At 41.7% G+C, this 17,560-nt stretch overlaps 3 protein-coding genes across 3 annotated transcripts; all 3 read left to right on the forward strand.

Annotated features, from left to right (window-relative positions):
* Nucleotides 1-3,712: 3,712 nt before the first annotated feature.
* On the forward strand, nucleotides 3,713-5,056 carry LOC110900517. The gene has a single exon (XM_022147404.1). The coding sequence runs from the start codon at nucleotides 3,713-3,715 to the stop codon at nucleotides 5,054-5,056; it is 1,344 nt and encodes a 447-aa protein (XP_022003096.1).
* A 1,881-nt stretch (nucleotides 5,057-6,937) lies between these two features.
* LOC110900516 lies at nucleotides 6,938-8,293 on the forward strand. The gene has a single exon (XM_022147403.1). It carries the CDS (start codon nucleotides 6,938-6,940, stop codon nucleotides 8,291-8,293), a length of 1,356 nt encoding a protein of 451 aa, XP_022003095.1.
* Nucleotides 8,294-10,187: 1,894 nt separating this feature from the next.
* LOC110900515 lies at nucleotides 10,188-11,555 on the forward strand. The gene has a single exon (XM_022147402.1). The coding sequence runs from the start codon at nucleotides 10,188-10,190 to the stop codon at nucleotides 11,553-11,555; it is 1,368 nt and encodes a 455-aa protein (XP_022003094.1).
* The last annotated feature ends 6,005 nt before the right edge of the window (nucleotides 11,556-17,560 follow it).

Genomic DNA, 17,560 nt, shown 5'->3' on the forward strand with positions numbered 1-17,560 from the left:
TACTATCCATTAATACCTTCTTGACCGGGAGTGCTTGCCCCCTCAGAAACATGACTCTTACCAGCTTTCATGAATGACGCCATCTCCGTCTGAACGACCTCCTCTACTTCATCCTCAGATCGAGTAGGTATCCCATTCCCAAATTTCGAGTTCTGCTTCAGCTCCTTGTTCAACCCGCTTACGGCTACATGTTCTTCCAAATAGTCACTATCCAAAGCCTCAAACGAATTAGCAGTTTTCACACTAGCATTTTTCCTATTATCCGAAGTATTCTCCTTAGTGCCCGAGGTACTTGCTCCTGACTTATTCAGCTTAGGTTTATAGATAAATTTCTGCTTTTGTCTCTTTTGCATCGTTCCCATCCTTGCCACCTTCCGCTTATCGACAGTGAAACCCTCGTCATCCACCACCACTTGTTTAGCTTTATTATTAACATTCTTGATACATGTCTGATCATTGTGGCCAAAAATACAACACAGAGAACACCTCTGTGGCTGCCATTCATACTCCACTTTCACCCTCTCCGTGATGTAACCCTCTCCTTCCAGCTTCGGTATGGCAACAATGATATGGTCTTTTATTTCATTCTCCGCGTCTATTTCGATTAGAGCCCTTGCAAAACTGCTCCGTCCCCAGTTATCCGCACACATATCCGCTGTATACCCATCTAATCTCTTCGGTGTTCCTATCTTAGAAGCCAACAAACTCAAGCCATCATCCGTATAAATTGCAATTGGAACGTTATACATCTTGACCCATACAGGAATCGATTTAATACCCTCTTTCCTTAGACTCACATCCGGAGACCAGATATTCAAAAACAACGGCACTTTTCTGATCAACCATGGACCTCCTTCCAAAACTTTGGCCATGCCCTCTTTTGTTTCAAACTTAAAAAAGAAGAACCCATCCTTGTTCATCATGATTTTGGAGAAGCCATACTTAGCCCACACATTTTTCGCATAATATTCCACAACCGGAAACGGTAACCGGTTGCCCAAAAAATAGCCATACAAAACATTCTCAAACTTATCTTGGACCTTTTTAATTACCTCGCGAGGAATAAGCACATCGGCATCCTGAACTGTCTCTGTAGCATCCAACTTACGGAAGTTGACCTCTCTTTTCATCGATGTTTGAGTTTTAACCTTATCCGCATAAGAAACGCTGTGCACTTCCTTTACCACGTTACTCGAACTAGGGTTTGCATGGGGTTCCATATTGGCAGCCGTAAACACATCCCCATAACCCCATATATTATCCAATTCCACAGGCTTCGAAATCTCGAGCAACCCATCCAACACCGAAGTATTACTGGTAGAATACAATCCACGTCTAGGTAACAGAGGGTTACCTTCAATGTTTGTTACTCGTAACCCAATCCCACGAATCGGTGGCGTATTGTTTTCAGTTCCTGGAGTACGTGGGTCCAAAGGGTTTTCACCATCACTTTTCCCTTCCATGCATGCACCAAAAAACCCTAACAGCCGACAAGAATTAAATTGTGCACAAAAACCCTAGCCGGCCGACAAATGAGATCTTTCACGACACCAACAAGAATCCGCAATCAACAAAGAAAAAAGAACCCGTAATCCTTAAACCCTAGAACAAAAACCTCAACTCTTGGTCGATTAATCAAGTGTCATCAATCTAGCTAAATTAAACTCAGTTAACCGCAATCAATGGCAACCAGATTAATAGATTAGGGTTTTAGAATTTGTAACTAGGGCGGCGATTTTAGCTCGTCGCTTTTAGATTTGTGCTTGTTTAGGGTCGTAAAGGTAAGCGATCTAATCAATCGCTTATACTTTCGAACCCGACCCATTTGGTCGATCATTAGGATCCGACCAAACACTTTAGGTGACCATAGTTGTATATAAAATAACCTTTTAAGGTTATACCTTATGGTCACGTCGTTTAAGTAGTTGTATGATAAGTAATTCTTATGCCTTAGGAAAATTACCAAAATGCCCTTTTAACGCATAAATTCATTTTAAGCATATTTTTCTTCCTAGGGTTTGCCGCCAATTTGCTTTGGTTGAATTCTGATTTACGTGCGCTGGTTTCGTTGCATGATTTGGAGTTGGTGGCGGATTAGGGTTCTGATTATTACTAGTCCCTCATCAAGGTATTGATTCGTTGGTTGATTAGGGTTGTGCTTATTTCGTTGGGGTTTTGTTTTACGTCAATTGTTCCTTGCCGGCTAGCTAGGGTTTACGTCTGCATGAGAGTATTGTCGTATGAATATGAGTACAGAACCGCCTGACATTAATGAGATTTTTTGGAAACCATCTTTGAATGCTGATATGCGTAATCCTCAACTTGATGATTTGAAGGCAGGCAGTGAGTTCTCTCCTGGGAGCTCCCCTGGGACGGCTCCTGTGCGAGGTATTAGTTTGAAGGTTACGAACATAGAAGGGAATACCATGTTACCAAGAAGGGGGCTATACTCGACTAATAATATATCCATCCTTGATGGTTTGGCTGCAATATCTAAACCGGTAATAACTCATGAGTCAACACCATCGTATGCGGATAGAGTTAAGAACACCACTCTGATGAAGCGTGAAGTCAATTTCAGAAAGCTGGATTCTCAAGAGGTTATGCAAGATGCTGATGTTGTGATTCCTAGAGAGGTAATCCGCAAGGTACAATAGAAATTCGAAAATGTTCTTTATGGATATTTTCTAGGTAATCGTTTGCCGTATCCTGTGGTTGAATATTATGCTAAGAATGTGTGGGCTAAGTTTGGTTTTGCAAAAATTATGATGAATTCGGATGGTTTTTTTCTTCTTCAAGTTTGATACTAAAGAGGGGATGACAAAAGTGTTGGAGGGTGGTCCTTGGCTTATTAGAAAAGTTCCGTTGTTTTTGAATGTTTGGTCTCCGTCTGTGAGTCTGAAAAAAGAGGGGATTAAGTCGGTTCCGGTTTGGGTAAAGTTGCATAATGTGCCTATATCAGTCTACACGGATGATGGGCTGAGCTTATTAGCATCTAAAATAGGGATTCCGAAAAGACTTGATAGTTATACGGCGGACATGTGTGCTGAAAATTGGGGGAGGAGTAGTTTTGCTCGTGCTCTAATTGAGGTGAATGCTGAAAATGAGTTAAAGGACCATATAATAGTGGCAATACCGAAGTTAGATGAAGACGGGTATATTACGGAAAGAATTAATGTGGAGTATGAATGGAAACCACATCGGTGTTCGACATGTTGTGTTTTTGGTCATAGTGATCTTACTTGTGCCAAGAATGTGAACGAGAAAAAGAAACAAGTGGTAGTGGACGAGGAAGGGTTTGTTACGGATAAGAGGAAGACGGCTCGGGGTGGAACTATTCCAAAGAAACAAAAAGCTAAATTTATATATAAGTCGAAATCTAACAAAACTGGTCCAAGTACTTCAGGCACAAAGGATAGTAACAACGACAAAGCGGGTCCAAGTACTTCAAGCACAACGGGGTCGGGTACGGTCAATGTAAAAACGTCGAATGCTTTTGATGTTCTTGATTCTGGAGAGGGGGCTGGGAATGAGAGTATACCTGGTAACGTGGATGGCACTAATGAGAAGGATGGTTATTCGGATCCTGGTATAGATGATATTTTAGATGATATGCCGACGGAAATGGCTAAGTTTATGTCCAATAAACAACAAACTAATATTTCTGAGGGGGCAAGCACTCCCGGTGCTACTGGTTTAAATGGGTAGTTTAATGACTTGGAATATTAGGGGCTTGAACCGGCCCCTGAAACAAAGTGAGGTTCGAACCATTGTCGCGGAGAACAAGTTAGAGGTGTGTGCGATCCTTGAATCGCACGTGAGTATTGGTAATTTGGCTAAAGTTTGTAAGTTTGTGTTTCGTAATTGGAACTGGACCTCCAATGGTGGTGTTTGCAGCCGTGGTACAAGAATTATTTTAGGATGGAATGCGGATAATCTAGATGTTATGGTCCTTTCTCAATCAGATCAAATTATGCATACTCAGATTCTTTTTAAGGCTAGCAAAAGAGTTTTATTTTGTTCGGTTGTCTACGCGGAGAACAAGTATATAGATCGGAGAGCGCTTTGGGCCGATCTATGTAAGCATAAGTTATTTTGTCATGATAAGCCATGGGTGGTTATGGGGGACTTCAATTCTGCTCTCAATATTGAAGATTCGTTATGCGGGGTCTCTAAACAGTCTATTGGCATGCGAGAATTTCAGGACTGTATTCAACAAACGGAATTGATGGATATAAATGCGCATGGGATGCAATATACCTGGAATCAAAAGCCTAAGAGTGGAGTCGGCTTATTAAAAAAGATAGACCGTATAATGGGTAATGTGACGTTTTTGGACTTGTTTCCCTCTGCTTATGCGTTGTTTCATCCGTTTCGGGTTTCTAATCACACTCCGTGTATCCTTAAAATCCTCGGCTCCAATGGGTCTCGACCAAAGCCTTTTAAGTTTCCGAACTTTATCGCTACTAAGCTGGAATTTAAGGACATTGTTAAACTGGAGTGGACGAAGAGTGTGGAGGGGATTGCCATGCTTTCGGTTGCGAAGAAGTTAAGGAATTTAAAACCTAGCTTGAGAAAGTTATTTTTTGATCAGGGAAATTTACATGTGAAAGTTGATAATTTGCGAAAGGAGTTAGATGAGATTCAGGCCCAAATGGTCCGTAATCCGTGGAGTGTGCACCTGCGTCAAAAGGAAGCTCAATGTCTTAAAGATTTTCAAGCGGCTGCCTATGATGAGGAGTGTTTCCTGAAACAGAAATCTAAGGTAGATTGGCTCTGTGCTGGAGACTCGAACACTAAATATTTTCATAACATTGTGAAAACAAGGAACGCTAGAGCTAGGATTTATAGCGTTATGGATACTATGGGGGTGAGACATGAAGGTGAAGATGTCGCTGATGCTATGGTGTTGCATTATTCAAGTTTTTTGGGTATAGAGCACCCGGTTGAGACAACCAATATGGAAAACCTGTTTACTAATGTTCTTAGTGACGAAGATGCGGTGCACATGATTCGCCCGATTACTCATGAAGAGGTTAAGAATGCCAAAAAGTAATTGGGTTGAGGGCTCTGGGCGATTTTGGCGAAATCTGAGAAACCCTAGCATCTTGTTCTTCTGATCTTATTCTTGATTGATCTGGGTTAGCAATTGTGGTGTTGTCGATCCTTCTGAGTAAGGTTCTAGACTTCTACCGTGGTTACTAATCGTTTGAAATCAGGTTTAGGGTTATTCGTTTCGTTTTTTCTTGCTAGGGTTTGCCGCCAATTTGCTTGGGTTGAATTCTGATTTACGTGCGCTGGTTTCGTTGCATGATTTGGAGTTGTTGGCGGATTAGGGTTCTGATTTATTACTAGTCCTTCATCAAGGTATTGATTCGCTGGTTGATTAGGGTTGTGCTTATTTCGTTGGGGTTTTGTTTTACGTCAATTGTTCCTTGCCGGCTAGCTAGGGTTTACGTCTGCATGTGAGTATTGTCGTATGAATATGAGTACAGAACCGCCTGACATTAATGAGATTTTTTGGAAACCATCTTCGAATGCTGATATTCGTAATCCTCAACTTGATGATTTGAAGGCAGGCAGTGAGTTTTCTCCTGGGAGCTCCCCTGGGACGGCTCCTGTGCGAGGTATTAGTTTGAAGGTTACGGACATAGAAGGGAATACCATGTTACCAAGAAGGGGGCTATACTCGACCAATAATATATCCATCCTTGATGGTTTGGCTGCAATATCTAAACCGGTATTAACTCATGAGTCAACACCATCGTATGCGGATAGAGTTAAGAACACCACTCTGATGAAGCGTGAAGTCAATTTCAGAAAGCTGGATTCTCAAGAGGTTATGCAAGATGCTGATGTTGTGATTCCTAGAGAGGTAATCCGCAAGGTACAAGAGAAATTTGAAAATATTCTTTATGGATATTTTCTAGGTAATCGTTTGCCGTATCCTGTGGTTGAATATTATGCTAAGAATGTGTGGGCTAAGTTTGGTTTTGCAAAAATTATGATGAATTCGGATGGTTTTTTCTTTTTCAAGTTTGATACTAAAGAGGGGATGACAAAAGTGTTGGAGGGTGGTCCTTGGCTTATTAGAAAAGTTCCGTTGTTTTTGAATGTTTGGTCTCCGTCTGTGAGTCTGAAAAAAGAGGGGATTAAGTCGGTTCCGGTTTGGGTAAAGTTGCATAATGTGCCTATATCAGTCTACACGGATGATGGGCTGAGTTTATTAGCATCTAAAATAGGGATTCCGAAAAGACTTGATAGTTATACGGCGGACATGTGTGCTGAAAATTGGGGGAGGAGTAGTTTTGCTCGTGCTCTAATTGAGGTGAATGCTGAAAATGAGTTAAAGGACCATATAATAGTGGCAATACCGAAGTTAGATGAAGACGGGTATATTACGGAAAGAATTAATGTGGAGTATGAATGGAAACCACATCGGTGTTCGACATGTTGTGTTTTTGGTCATAGTGACCTTACTTGTGCCAAGAATGTGAACGAGAAAAAGAAACAAGTGGTAGTGGATGAGGAAGGGTTTGTTACGGATAAGAGGAAGATGGCTCGGGGTGGAACTATTCCAAAGAAACAAAAAGCTAAATTTATATATAAGCCGAAATCTAACAAAACTGGTCCAAGTACTTCAGGCAAAAAGGATAGTAACAACGACAAAGCGGGTCCAAGTACTTCAAGCACAACGGGGTCGGGTACGGTCAATGTAAAAACGTCGAATGCTTTTGATGTTCTTGATTCTGGAGAGGGGCTGGGAATGAGAGTATACCTGGTAACGTGGATGGCACTAATGAGAAGGATGGTTATTCGGATCCTGGTATAGATGATATTTTAGATGATATGCCGACGGAAATGGCTAAGTTTATGTCCAATAAACAACAAAGTAATATTTCTGAGGGGGCAAGCACTCCCGGTGCTACTGGTTTAAATGGGTAGTTTAATGACTTGGAATATTAGGGGCTTGAACCGGCCCCTGAAACAAAGTGAGGTTCGAACCATTGTCGCGGAGAACAAGTTAGAGTTGTGTGCGATCCTTGAATCGCATGTGAGTATTGGTAATTTGGCTAAAGTTTGTAAGTTTGTATTTCGTAATTGGAACTGGACCTCCAATGGTGGTGTTTGCAGCCGTGGTACAAGAATTATTTTAGGATGGAATGAGGATAATCTAGATGTTATGGTCCTTTCTCAATCGGATCAAATTATGCATACTCAGATTCTTTTTAAGGCTAGCAAAAGAGTTTTATTTTGTTCGGTTGTCTATGCGGAGAACAAGTATATAGATCGGAGAGCGCTTTGGGCCGATCTATGTAAGCATAAGTTATTTTGTCATGATAAGCCATGGGTGGTTATGGGGGACTTCAATTCTGCTCTCAATATTGAAGATTCGTTATGCGGGGTCTCTAAACAGTCTATTGGCATGCGAGAATTTCAGGACTGTATTCAACAAACGGAATTGATGGATATAAATGCGCATGGGATGCAATATACCTGGAATCAAAAGCCTAAGAGTGGAGTCGGCTTATTAAAACAGATAGACCGTATAATGGGTAATGTGACGTTTTTGGACTTGTTTCCCTCTGCTTATGCGTTGTTTCATCCGTTTCGGGTTTCTGATCATACTCCATGTATCCTTAAAATCCTCGGCTCCAATGGGTCTCGACCAAAGCCATTTAAGTTTCCGAACTTTATCGCTACTAAGCCGGAATTTAAGGACATTGTTAAACTGGAGTGGACGAAGAGTGTGGAGGGGATTGCCATGCTTTCGGTTGCGAAGAAGTTAAGGAATTTAAAACCTAGCTTGAGAAAGTTATTTTTTGATCAGGGAAATTTACATGTGAAAGTTGATAATTTGCGAAAGGAGTTAGATGAGATTCAGGCCCAAATGGTCCGTAATCCGTGGAGTGTGCACCTGCGTCAAAAGGAAGCTCAATGTCTTAAAGATTTTCAAGCGGCTGCCTATGATGAGGAGTGTTTCCTGAAACAGAAATCTAAGGTAGATTGGCTCTGTGCTGGAGACTCGAACACTAAATATTTTCATAACATTGTGAAAACAAGGAACGCTAGAGCTAGGATTTATAGCGTTATGGATACTATGGGGGTGAGACATGAAGGTGAAGATGTCGCTGATGCTATGGTGTTGCATTATTCAAGTTTTTTGGGTATAGAGCACCCGGTTGAGACAACCAATATGGAAAACCTGTTTACTAATGTTCTTAGTGACGAAGATGCGGTGCACATGATTCGCCCGATTACTCGTGAAGAGGTTAAGAATGCCAAAAAGTAATTGGGTTGAGGGCTCTGGGCGATTTTGGCGAAATCTGAGAAACCCTAGCATCTTGTTCTTCTGATCTTATTCTTGATTGATCTGGGTTAGCAATTGTGGTGTTGTCGATCCTTCTGAGTAAGGTTCTAGACTTCTACCGTGGTTACTAATCGTTTGAAATCAGGTTTAGGGTTATTCGTTTCGTTTTTTCTTGCTAGGGTTTGCCGCCAATTTGCTTGGGTTGAATTCTGATTTACGTGCGCTGGTTTCGTTGCATGATTTGGAGTTGTTGGCGGATTAGGGTTCTGATTTATTACTAGTCCTTCATCAAGGTATTGATTCGCTGGTTGATTAGGGTTGTGCTTACTTCGTTGGGGTTTTGTTTTACGTCAATTGTTCCTTGCCGGCTAGCTAGGGTTTACGTCTGCATGTGAGTATTGTCGTATGAATATGAGTACAGAACCGCCTGACATTAATGAGATTTTTTGGAAACCATCTTCGAATGCTGATATTCGTAATCCTCAACTTGATGATTTGAAGGCAGGCAGTGAGTTTTCTCCTGGGAGCTCCCCTGGGACGGCTCCTGTGCGAGGTATTAGTTTGAAGGTTACGAACATAGAAGGGAATACCATGTTACCAAGAAGGGGGCTATACTCGACCAATAATATATCCATCCTTGATGGTTTGGCTGCAATATCTAAACCGGTATTAACTCATGAGTCAACACCATCGTATGCGGATAGAGTTAAGAACACCACTCTGATGAAGCGTGAAGTCAATTTCAGAAAGCTGGATTCTCAAGAGGTTATGCAAGATGCTGATGTTGTGATTCCTAGAGAGGTAATCCGCAAGGTACAAGAGAAATTTGAAAATGTTCTTTATGGATATTTTCTAGGTAATCGTTTGCCGTATCCTGTGGTTGAATATTATGCTAAGAATGTGTGGGCTAAGTTTGGTTTTGCAAAAATTATGATGAATTCGGATGGTTTTTTCTTTTTCAAGTTTGATACTAAAGAGGGGATGACAAAAGTGTTGGAGGGTGGTCCTTGGCTTATTAGAAAAGTTCCGTTGTTTTTGAATGTTTGGTCTCCGTCTGTGAGTCTGAAAAAAGAGGGGATTAAGTCGGTTCCGGTTTGGGTAAAGTTGCATAATGTGCCTATATCAGTCTACACGGATGATGGGCTGAGTTTATTAGCATCTAAAATAGGGATTCCGAAAAGACTTGATAGTTATACGGCGGACATGTGTGCTGAAAATTGGGGGAGGAGTAGTTTTGCTCGTGCTCTAATTGAGGTGAATGCTGAAAATGAGTTAAAGGACCATATAATAGTGGCAATACCGAAGTTAGATGAAGACGGGTATATTACGGAAAGAATTAATGTGGAGTATGAATGGAAACCACATCGGTGTTCGACATGTTGTGTTTTTGGTCATAGTGACCTTACTTGTGCCAAGAATGTGAACGAGAAAAAGAAACAAGTGGTAGTGGATGAGGAAGGGTTTGTTACGGATAAGAGGAAGACGGCTCGGGGTGGAACTATTCCAAAGAAACAAAAAGCTAAATTTATATATAAGCCGAAATCTAACAAAACTGGTCCAAGTACTTCAGGCAAAAAGGATAGTAACAACGACAAAGCGGGTCCAAGTACTTCAAGCACAACGGGGTCGGGTACGGTCAATGTAAAAACGTCGAATGCTTTTGATGTTCTTGATTCTGGAGAGGGGGCTGGGAATGAGAGTATACCTGGTAACGTGGATGGCACTAATGAGAAGGATGGTTATTCGGATCCTGGTATAGATGATATTTTAGATGATATGCCGACGGAAATGGCTAAGTTTATGTCCAATAAACAACAAACTAATATTTCTGAGGGGGCAAGCACTCCCGGTGCTACTGGTTTAAATGGGTAGTTTAATGACTTGGAATATTAGGGGCTTGAACCGGCCCCTGAAACAAAGTGAGGTTCGAACCATTGTCACGGAGAACAAGTTAGAGTTGTGTGCGATCCTTGAATCGCATGTGAGTATTGGTAATTTGGCTAAAGTTTGTAAGTTTGTATTTCGTAATTGGAACTGGACCTCCAATGGTGGTGTTTGCAGCCGTGGTACAAGAATTATTTTAGGATGGAATGCGGATAATCTAGATGTTATGGTCCTTTCTCAATCGGATCAAATTATGCATACTCAGATTCTTTTTAAGGCTAGCAAAAGAGTTTTATTTTGTTCGGTTGTCTATGCGGAGAACAAGTATATAGATCGGAGAGCGCTTTGGGCCAATCTATGTAAGCATAAGTTATTTTGTCATGATAAGCCATGGGTGGTTATGGGGGACTTCAATTCTACTCTCAATATTGAAGATTCGTTATGCGGGGTCTCTAAACAGTCTATTGGCATGCGAGAATTTCAGGACTGTATTCAACAAACGGAATTGATGGATATAAATGCGCATGGGATGCAATATACCTGGAATCAAAAGCCTAAGAGTGGAGTCGGCTTATTAAAAAAGATAGACCGTATAATGGGTAATGTGACGTTTTTGGACTTGTTTCCCTCTGCTTATGCGTTGTTTCATCCGTTTCGGGTTTCTGATCATACTCCATGTATCCTTAAAATCCTCGGCTCCAATGGGTCTCGACCAAAGCCATTTAAGTTTCCGAACTTTATCGCTACTAAGCCGGAATTTAAGGACATTGTTAAACTGGAGTGGACGAAGAGTGTGGAGGGGATTGCCATGCTTTCGGTTGCGAAGAAGTTAAGGAATTTAAAACCTAGCTTGAGAAAGTTATTTTTTGATCAGGGAAATTTACATGTGAAAATTGATAATTTGCGAAAGGAATTAGATGAGATTCAGGCCCAAATGGACCGTAATCCGTGGAGTGTGCACCTGCGTCAAAAGGAAGCTCAATGTCTTAAAGATTTTCAAGCGGCTGCCTATGATGAGGAGTGTTTCCTGAAACAGAAATCTAAGGTAGATTGGCTCTGTGCTGGAGACTCGAACACTAAATATTTTCATAACATTGTGAAAACAAGGAACGCTAGAGCTAGGATTTATAGCGTTATGGATACTATGGGGGTGAGACATGAAGGTGAAGATGTCGCTGATGCTATGGTGGTGCATTATTCAAGTTTTTTGGGTATAGAGCACCCGGTTGAGACAACCAATATGGAAAACCTGTTTACTAATGTTCTTAGTGACGAAGATGCGGTGCACATGATTCGCCCGATTACTCGTGAAGAGGTTAAAAATGTCGAAGTGCACATGATTCGCCCGATTACTCGTTGAGTGGCTTTTTCTGGTTGTGTTGCTTGTTGTCCTAGGCTTGGCTATCAAGTCTAGTTGGTGTGTCGCATTGATACACCCTTGTACTTATTTGGTTCATTTATAAAATTCATCGGGGTAACCCTTTACCCAAAAAAAGGTTAAGAATGCCATGTTTAGTATTGGTGAGGATAAGGCCCCCGGGCCTGATGGGTACACTTCGACATTTTTCAAGAAAGCTTGGGAGATAGTGGGAAATGAAGTCACTAATGCGGTTTTACAGTTTTTTGAAAACGGTAAACTTCTTAAACAAATTAATCACGCCCTTCTTGCTTTACTTCCGAAAAAAGACATACCGGATTCGGTGTTGGATTATCGACCGATTTCATGTTGCAACGTTGTGTACAAATGTATTAGCAAGATTATTACTGATCGGTTGAAAGGTAGTCTGAGTTCGCTGGTGAGCATTAACCAGTCGGCTTTTGTGCCGGGAAGAAAGATTTCGGATAATATTCTCCTCACGCAGGAATTGATGCACAACTATCATTTGAATAAGGGCCCGGCCAGATGTGCGTTCAAAATTGACATTCAGAAAGCATATGACACGGTCAACTGGAGTTTTTTGGAGGATGTTCTATCTCGGTTTGGGTTTCATCGGACAATGGTGAACTGGATAATGACGTGTGTGTCCACGGTCTCGTACTCATTATGTATTAATGGGAGCTTGCATGGTTATTTCAGGGGAAAACGAGGCTTAAGGCAAGGTGATCCAATGTCTCCCTACTTATTTACACTAATTATGGAGGTTCTATCACTTTTGCTTAAACGAGCAGCTAGTACGTCTTTTAAATTTCATGCCCATTGTGCTAAGGAGAATATAATTAACGTGTCATTTGCGGATGATTTATTCATTTTTGTGCATGGTGATGTGGTTTCGGTTAAGAAGATTAAAGAAGCGCTGGAAATCTTTACTAACATTTCAGGTCTCGTGCCCAGTCCAGCTAAGAGTACGGTCTTTTTTTGCAATGTTCCACACTCGATTCGACAGGAAATTCTGGATATTATGCCTTTTCAGGAGGGTGTTCTGCCAGTCCGATATCTGGGGGTCCCGCTAATCTCATCAAGGCTCCTGTATAAAGATTGTACGATCCTCATTGAGCGTATGGAGAAAAAGATTGTTAATTGGGCAACTAAAGCATTGTCTTTTGCTGGTCGTTTACAACTTATTAACTCGGTTCTCTCCTCGATGCATATCTATTGGGCCTCTGTGTTCATTATTCCGGCCAGAGTTGTTAAGGAGCTTGAGAAGCGTATTCGTAGATTTTTATGGAATGCGGGTTTGGATGGTAAAGCTCGTGCTAAAGTGGCTTGGGAAGCAGTGTGTTTGCCGAAAAATGAAGGGGGTTTGGGCGTTAGAAGTATTTCGGATGTTAACAAATCGCAAATGGCAAACCATATTTGGAGCATCTTAACCAACCGGGATTCTATTTGGGTTCGTTGGATTCATAAGTATAAGCTTAAAGGTCGAAATTTTTGGGAGGTTCCATGTCGTGGGAGTATGACTTGGGGATGGCGAAAGATTTTATCTATTCGTCATATTATCCGGCCACACATATGGTCATCCATTCGGAGTGGTATCCAAACCAACGTTTGGAGTGATATGTGGTGTTCGCTAAGTCCGATTAGTGCGTTTATTTCTCCTCGGGCCATTGCCAATGCCGGGTTCTCGTTACAATCTTCTGTTGCGGATGTGATTGACCAGAATGGTCACTGGAAGTGGCCGCAAGCATGGCTGGATCTTTATCCTGTTTTAATCACGCTTTCAGTTCCAAATCTTGTTCCTGGTACCGTGGATCGTTTGGAATGGAAGGACTTGAATGGCAAAATGTGCGAGTTCCAATCGGCTCAGGTTTGGAACACTATTCGGAGTAGGGAGAATCAGGTCATGTGGTCTAATATGGTGTGGTTCGCTCAATGCATTCCAAGGCATTCGTTTCATCTATGGCTGGTGTTTCGTAATAAGTTGAAAACGCAGGACCGGTTGACAGTTTGGGAAGCAGGTAGTCTCACAAATTTAAATTTGATGGCCTGTCCGTTATGTTATGCGGATCGTGAGAGTCGAGATCACTTGTTTTTCCGTTGTTCATTTGCGGATCAAGTGTGGAATAATGTTAAGACCTTCGTTCAGTTGGGGAGTGTGGATAACTCGTGGGATTCGCTTCTTATTTGGGTGGATCAGAATTCCAGCTCTAAGAAAGCGGATCATGTTGTATGTAAGTTGCTGATTGCTGCGTCTTCGTACTACATTTGGCAAGAGAGGAATAACAGAATCTTTAAAAATCAGACGAGAACGGTAGATCAAGTGATCGAGGTAATTAAAAATTCGGTTCGGTTGCGTTTGATGGGATTCAGATTTCGGCTGGTTTCAACGAAGAAAAGGATTTTCAAGTTGTGGAAGATTGAAGAGAATGAAGATAATGTGGCGCGTCCAGGCTAATTATGTCTAGTTGTTAGGCTTTGGTGTTTTGGTTGTTTGTTTTGATTGTCGTTGAGTGGCTTTTTCTGGTTGTGTTGCTTGTTGTCCTAGGCTTGGCTATCAAGTCTAGTTGGTGTGTCGCATTGATACACCCTTGTACTTATTTGGTTCATTTATAAAATTCATCGGGGTAACCCTTTACCCAAAAAAAGGTTAAGAATGCCATGTTTAGTATTGGTGAGGATAAGGCCCCCGGGCCTGATGGGTACACTTCGACATTTTTCAAGAAAGCTTGGGAGATAGTGGGAAATGAAGTCACTAATGCGGTTTTACAGTTTTTTGAAAACGGTAAACTTCTTAAACAAATTAATCACACCCTTCTTTCTTTACTTCCGAAAAAAGACATACCGGATTCGGTGTTGGATTATCGACCGATTTCATGTTGCAACGTTGTGTACAAATGTATTAGCAAGATTATTACTGATCGGTTGAAAGGTAGTCTGAGTTCGCTGGTGAGCATTAACCAGTCAGCTTTTGTGCCGGGAAGAAAGATTTCGGATAATATTCTCCTCACGCAGGAATTGATGCACAACTATCATTTGAATAAGGGCCCGGCCAGATGTGCGTTCAAAATTGACATTCAGAAAGCATATGACACGGTCAACTGGAGTTTTTTGGAGGATGTTCTATCTCGATTTGGGTTTCATCGGACAATGGTGAACTGGATAATGACGTGTGTCTCCACGGTCTCGTACTCATTATGTATTAATGGGAGCTTGCATGGTTATTTCAGGGGAAAACGAGGCTTAAGGCAAGGTGATCCAATGTCTCCCTACTTATTTACACTAATTATGGAGGTTCTATCACTTTTGCTTAAACGAGCAGCTAGTACGTCTTTTAAATTTCATGCCCATTGTGCTAAGGAGAAAATAATTAACGTGTCATTTGCGGATGATTTATTCATTTTTGTGCATGGTGATGTGGTTTCGGTTAAGAAGATTAAAGAAGCGCTGGAAATCTTTACTAAGATTTCAGGTCTCGTGCCCAGTCCAGCTAAGAGTACGGTCTTCTTTTGCAATGTTCCACACTCGATTCGACAGGAAATTCTGGATATTATGCCTTTTCAGGAGGGTGTTCTGCCAGTCCGATATCTGGGGGTCCCGCTAATCTCATCAAGGCTCCTGTATAAAGATTGTACGATCCTCATTGAGCGTATGGAGAACAAGATTGTTAATTGGGCAACTAAAGCATTGTCTTTTGCTGGTCGTTTACAACTTATTAACTCGGTTCTCTCCTCGATGCATATCTATTGGGCCTCTGTGTTCATTATTCCGGCCAGAGTTGTTAAGGAGCTTGAGAAGCGTATTCGTAGATTTTTATGGAATGCGGGTTTGGATGGTAAAGCTCGTGCTAAAGTGGCTTGGGAAGCAGTGTGTTTGCCGAAAAATGAAGGGGGTTTGGGCATTAGAAGTATTTCGGATGTTAACAAATCGCTTATGGCAAACCATATTTGGAGCATCTTAACCAACCGGGATTCTATTTGGGTTCGTTGGATTCATAAGTATAAGCTTAAAGGTCGAAATTTTTGGGAGGTTCCATGTCGTGGGAGTATGACTTGGGGATGGCGAAAGATTTTATCTATTCGTCATATTATCCGGCCACACATATGGTCATCCATTCGGAGTGGTATTCAAACCAACGTTTGGAGTGATATGTGGTGTTCGCTACGTCCGATTAGTGCGTTTATTTCTCCTCGGGCCATTGCCAATGCCGGGTTCTCGTTACAATCTTCTGTTGCGGATGTGATTGACCAGAATGGTCACTGGAAGTGGCCGCAAGCATGGCTGGATTTTTATCCGGTTTTAATCACGCTTTCAGTTCCAAATCTTGTTCCTGGTACCGTGGATCGTTTGGAATGGAAGGACTTGAATGGCAAAATGTGCGAGTTCCAATCGGCTCAGGTTTGGAACACTATTCGGAGTAGGGAGAATCAGGTCATGTGGTCTAATATGGTGTGGTTCGCTCAATGCATTCCAAGGCATTCGTTTCATCTATGGCTGGTGTTTCGTAATAAGTTGAAAACGCAGGACCGGTTGACAGTTTGGGAAGCAGGTAGTCTCACAAATTTAAATTTGATGGCCTGTCCGTTATGTTATGCGGATCGTGAGAGTCGAGATCACTTGTTTTTCCGTTGTTCTTTTGCGGATCAAGTGTGGAATAATGTTAAGACCTTCGTTCAGTTGGGGAGTGTGGATAACTCGTGGGATTCGCTTCTTATTTGGGTGGATCAGAATTCCAGCTCTAAGAAAGCGGATCATGTTGTATGTAAGTTGCTGATTGCTGCGTCTTCGTACTACATTTGGCAAGAGAGGAATAACAGAATCTTTAAAAATCAGACGAGAACGGTAGATCAAGTGATCGAGGTAATTAAAAATTCGGTTCGGTTGCGTTTGATGGGATTCAGATTTCGGCTGGTTTCAACGAAGAAAAGGATTTTCAAGTTGTGGAAGATTGAAGAGAATGAAGATAATGTGGCGCGTCCAGGCTAATTATGTCTAGTTGTTAGGCTTTGGTGTTTTGGTTGTTTGTTTTGCTTGTCGTTGAGTGGCTTTTTCTGGTTGTGTTGCTTGTTGTCCTAGGCTTGGCTATCAAGTCTAGTTGGTGTGTCGCATTGATACACCCTTGTACTTATTTGGTTCATTTATAAAATTCATCGGGGTAACCCTTTACCCAAAAAAAACCTAAGTAGTGAAATCTAAACTGATTAGACAATAATATTAGACATGTTAAGGCATACATTACTTGTCATAGGACTAGTTAGGCGTTCCGAACGCGTTTTACGCGAACGACGCGTTAAAGTAGCGTAAGCTACCTAAACGGGTCGTAATGGGTCGTAAGCACTTAGGTTAGGTTTCATTTTAGTATGTGGGCTTTGATTAACCATATCATATGAGTTCCAATACTCATTTGGTTTACGAAACCTCATACTATCCAATCCCCCGATTTAGGTCCGGTTATTTATGTAGTTATCTATATAGGGTGCCGTTTGATTCCGTGATCCCTCTAGCTTTCCTTGGTTGTTGTTCAAGACTTCTAAGCACCCTCAAGTGAGTACATAGTCCCCTCTTTTACTGTTTTTCAAACATTTTGGGGTGAAGACTCAAGATCGGCTCTCTGTGTGGGAAGCGGGAAGTGAAACAAATTTGAACCTTATGTGCTGCCCTTTATGCTACAACAACAGAGATTCGAGAGACCATCTCTTTTTCGAATGCTCTCTTGCTACGCAGGTTTGGAACAATGTTAGGTGTCTTACCAATATGGAAGACGTTAACGGAAGTTGGACCGATGTTATGGCTTGGATGACTCACAATTCGTCATTACAGAAGCCTGACAATGTTGTTAGTCGGTTGGTGGTTGCGGCTGCTTCCTACTTTATATGGCAAGAACGTAATAGCAGACTGTTTTCTCGGAACCATCGGACGGCTATGGTAGTGTCTCAAGAGATCATTTATACTGTTCGGCTGCGGCTTATTTCCCTCAAGTTTAAACGAAG

Source organism: Helianthus annuus, chromosome 13 (assembly GCF_002127325.2).
Source record: "Helianthus annuus cultivar XRQ/B chromosome 13, HanXRQr2.0-SUNRISE, whole genome shotgun sequence".
NCBI classification, from domain to species: domain Eukaryota; kingdom Viridiplantae; phylum Streptophyta; class Magnoliopsida; order Asterales; family Asteraceae; genus Helianthus; species Helianthus annuus.

Coding starts and splice junctions, on each gene's coding strand:
- LOC110900517 (XM_022147404.1), top strand. CDS start 3,713: ATGACTTGGAATATTAGGGGCTTGAACCGGCCCCTGAAACAAAGTGAG.
- LOC110900516 (XM_022147403.1), top strand. CDS start 6,938: ATGGGTAGTTTAATGACTTGGAATATTAGGGGCTTGAACCGGCCCCTG.
- LOC110900515 (XM_022147402.1), top strand. CDS start 10,188: ATGACTTGGAATATTAGGGGCTTGAACCGGCCCCTGAAACAAAGTGAG.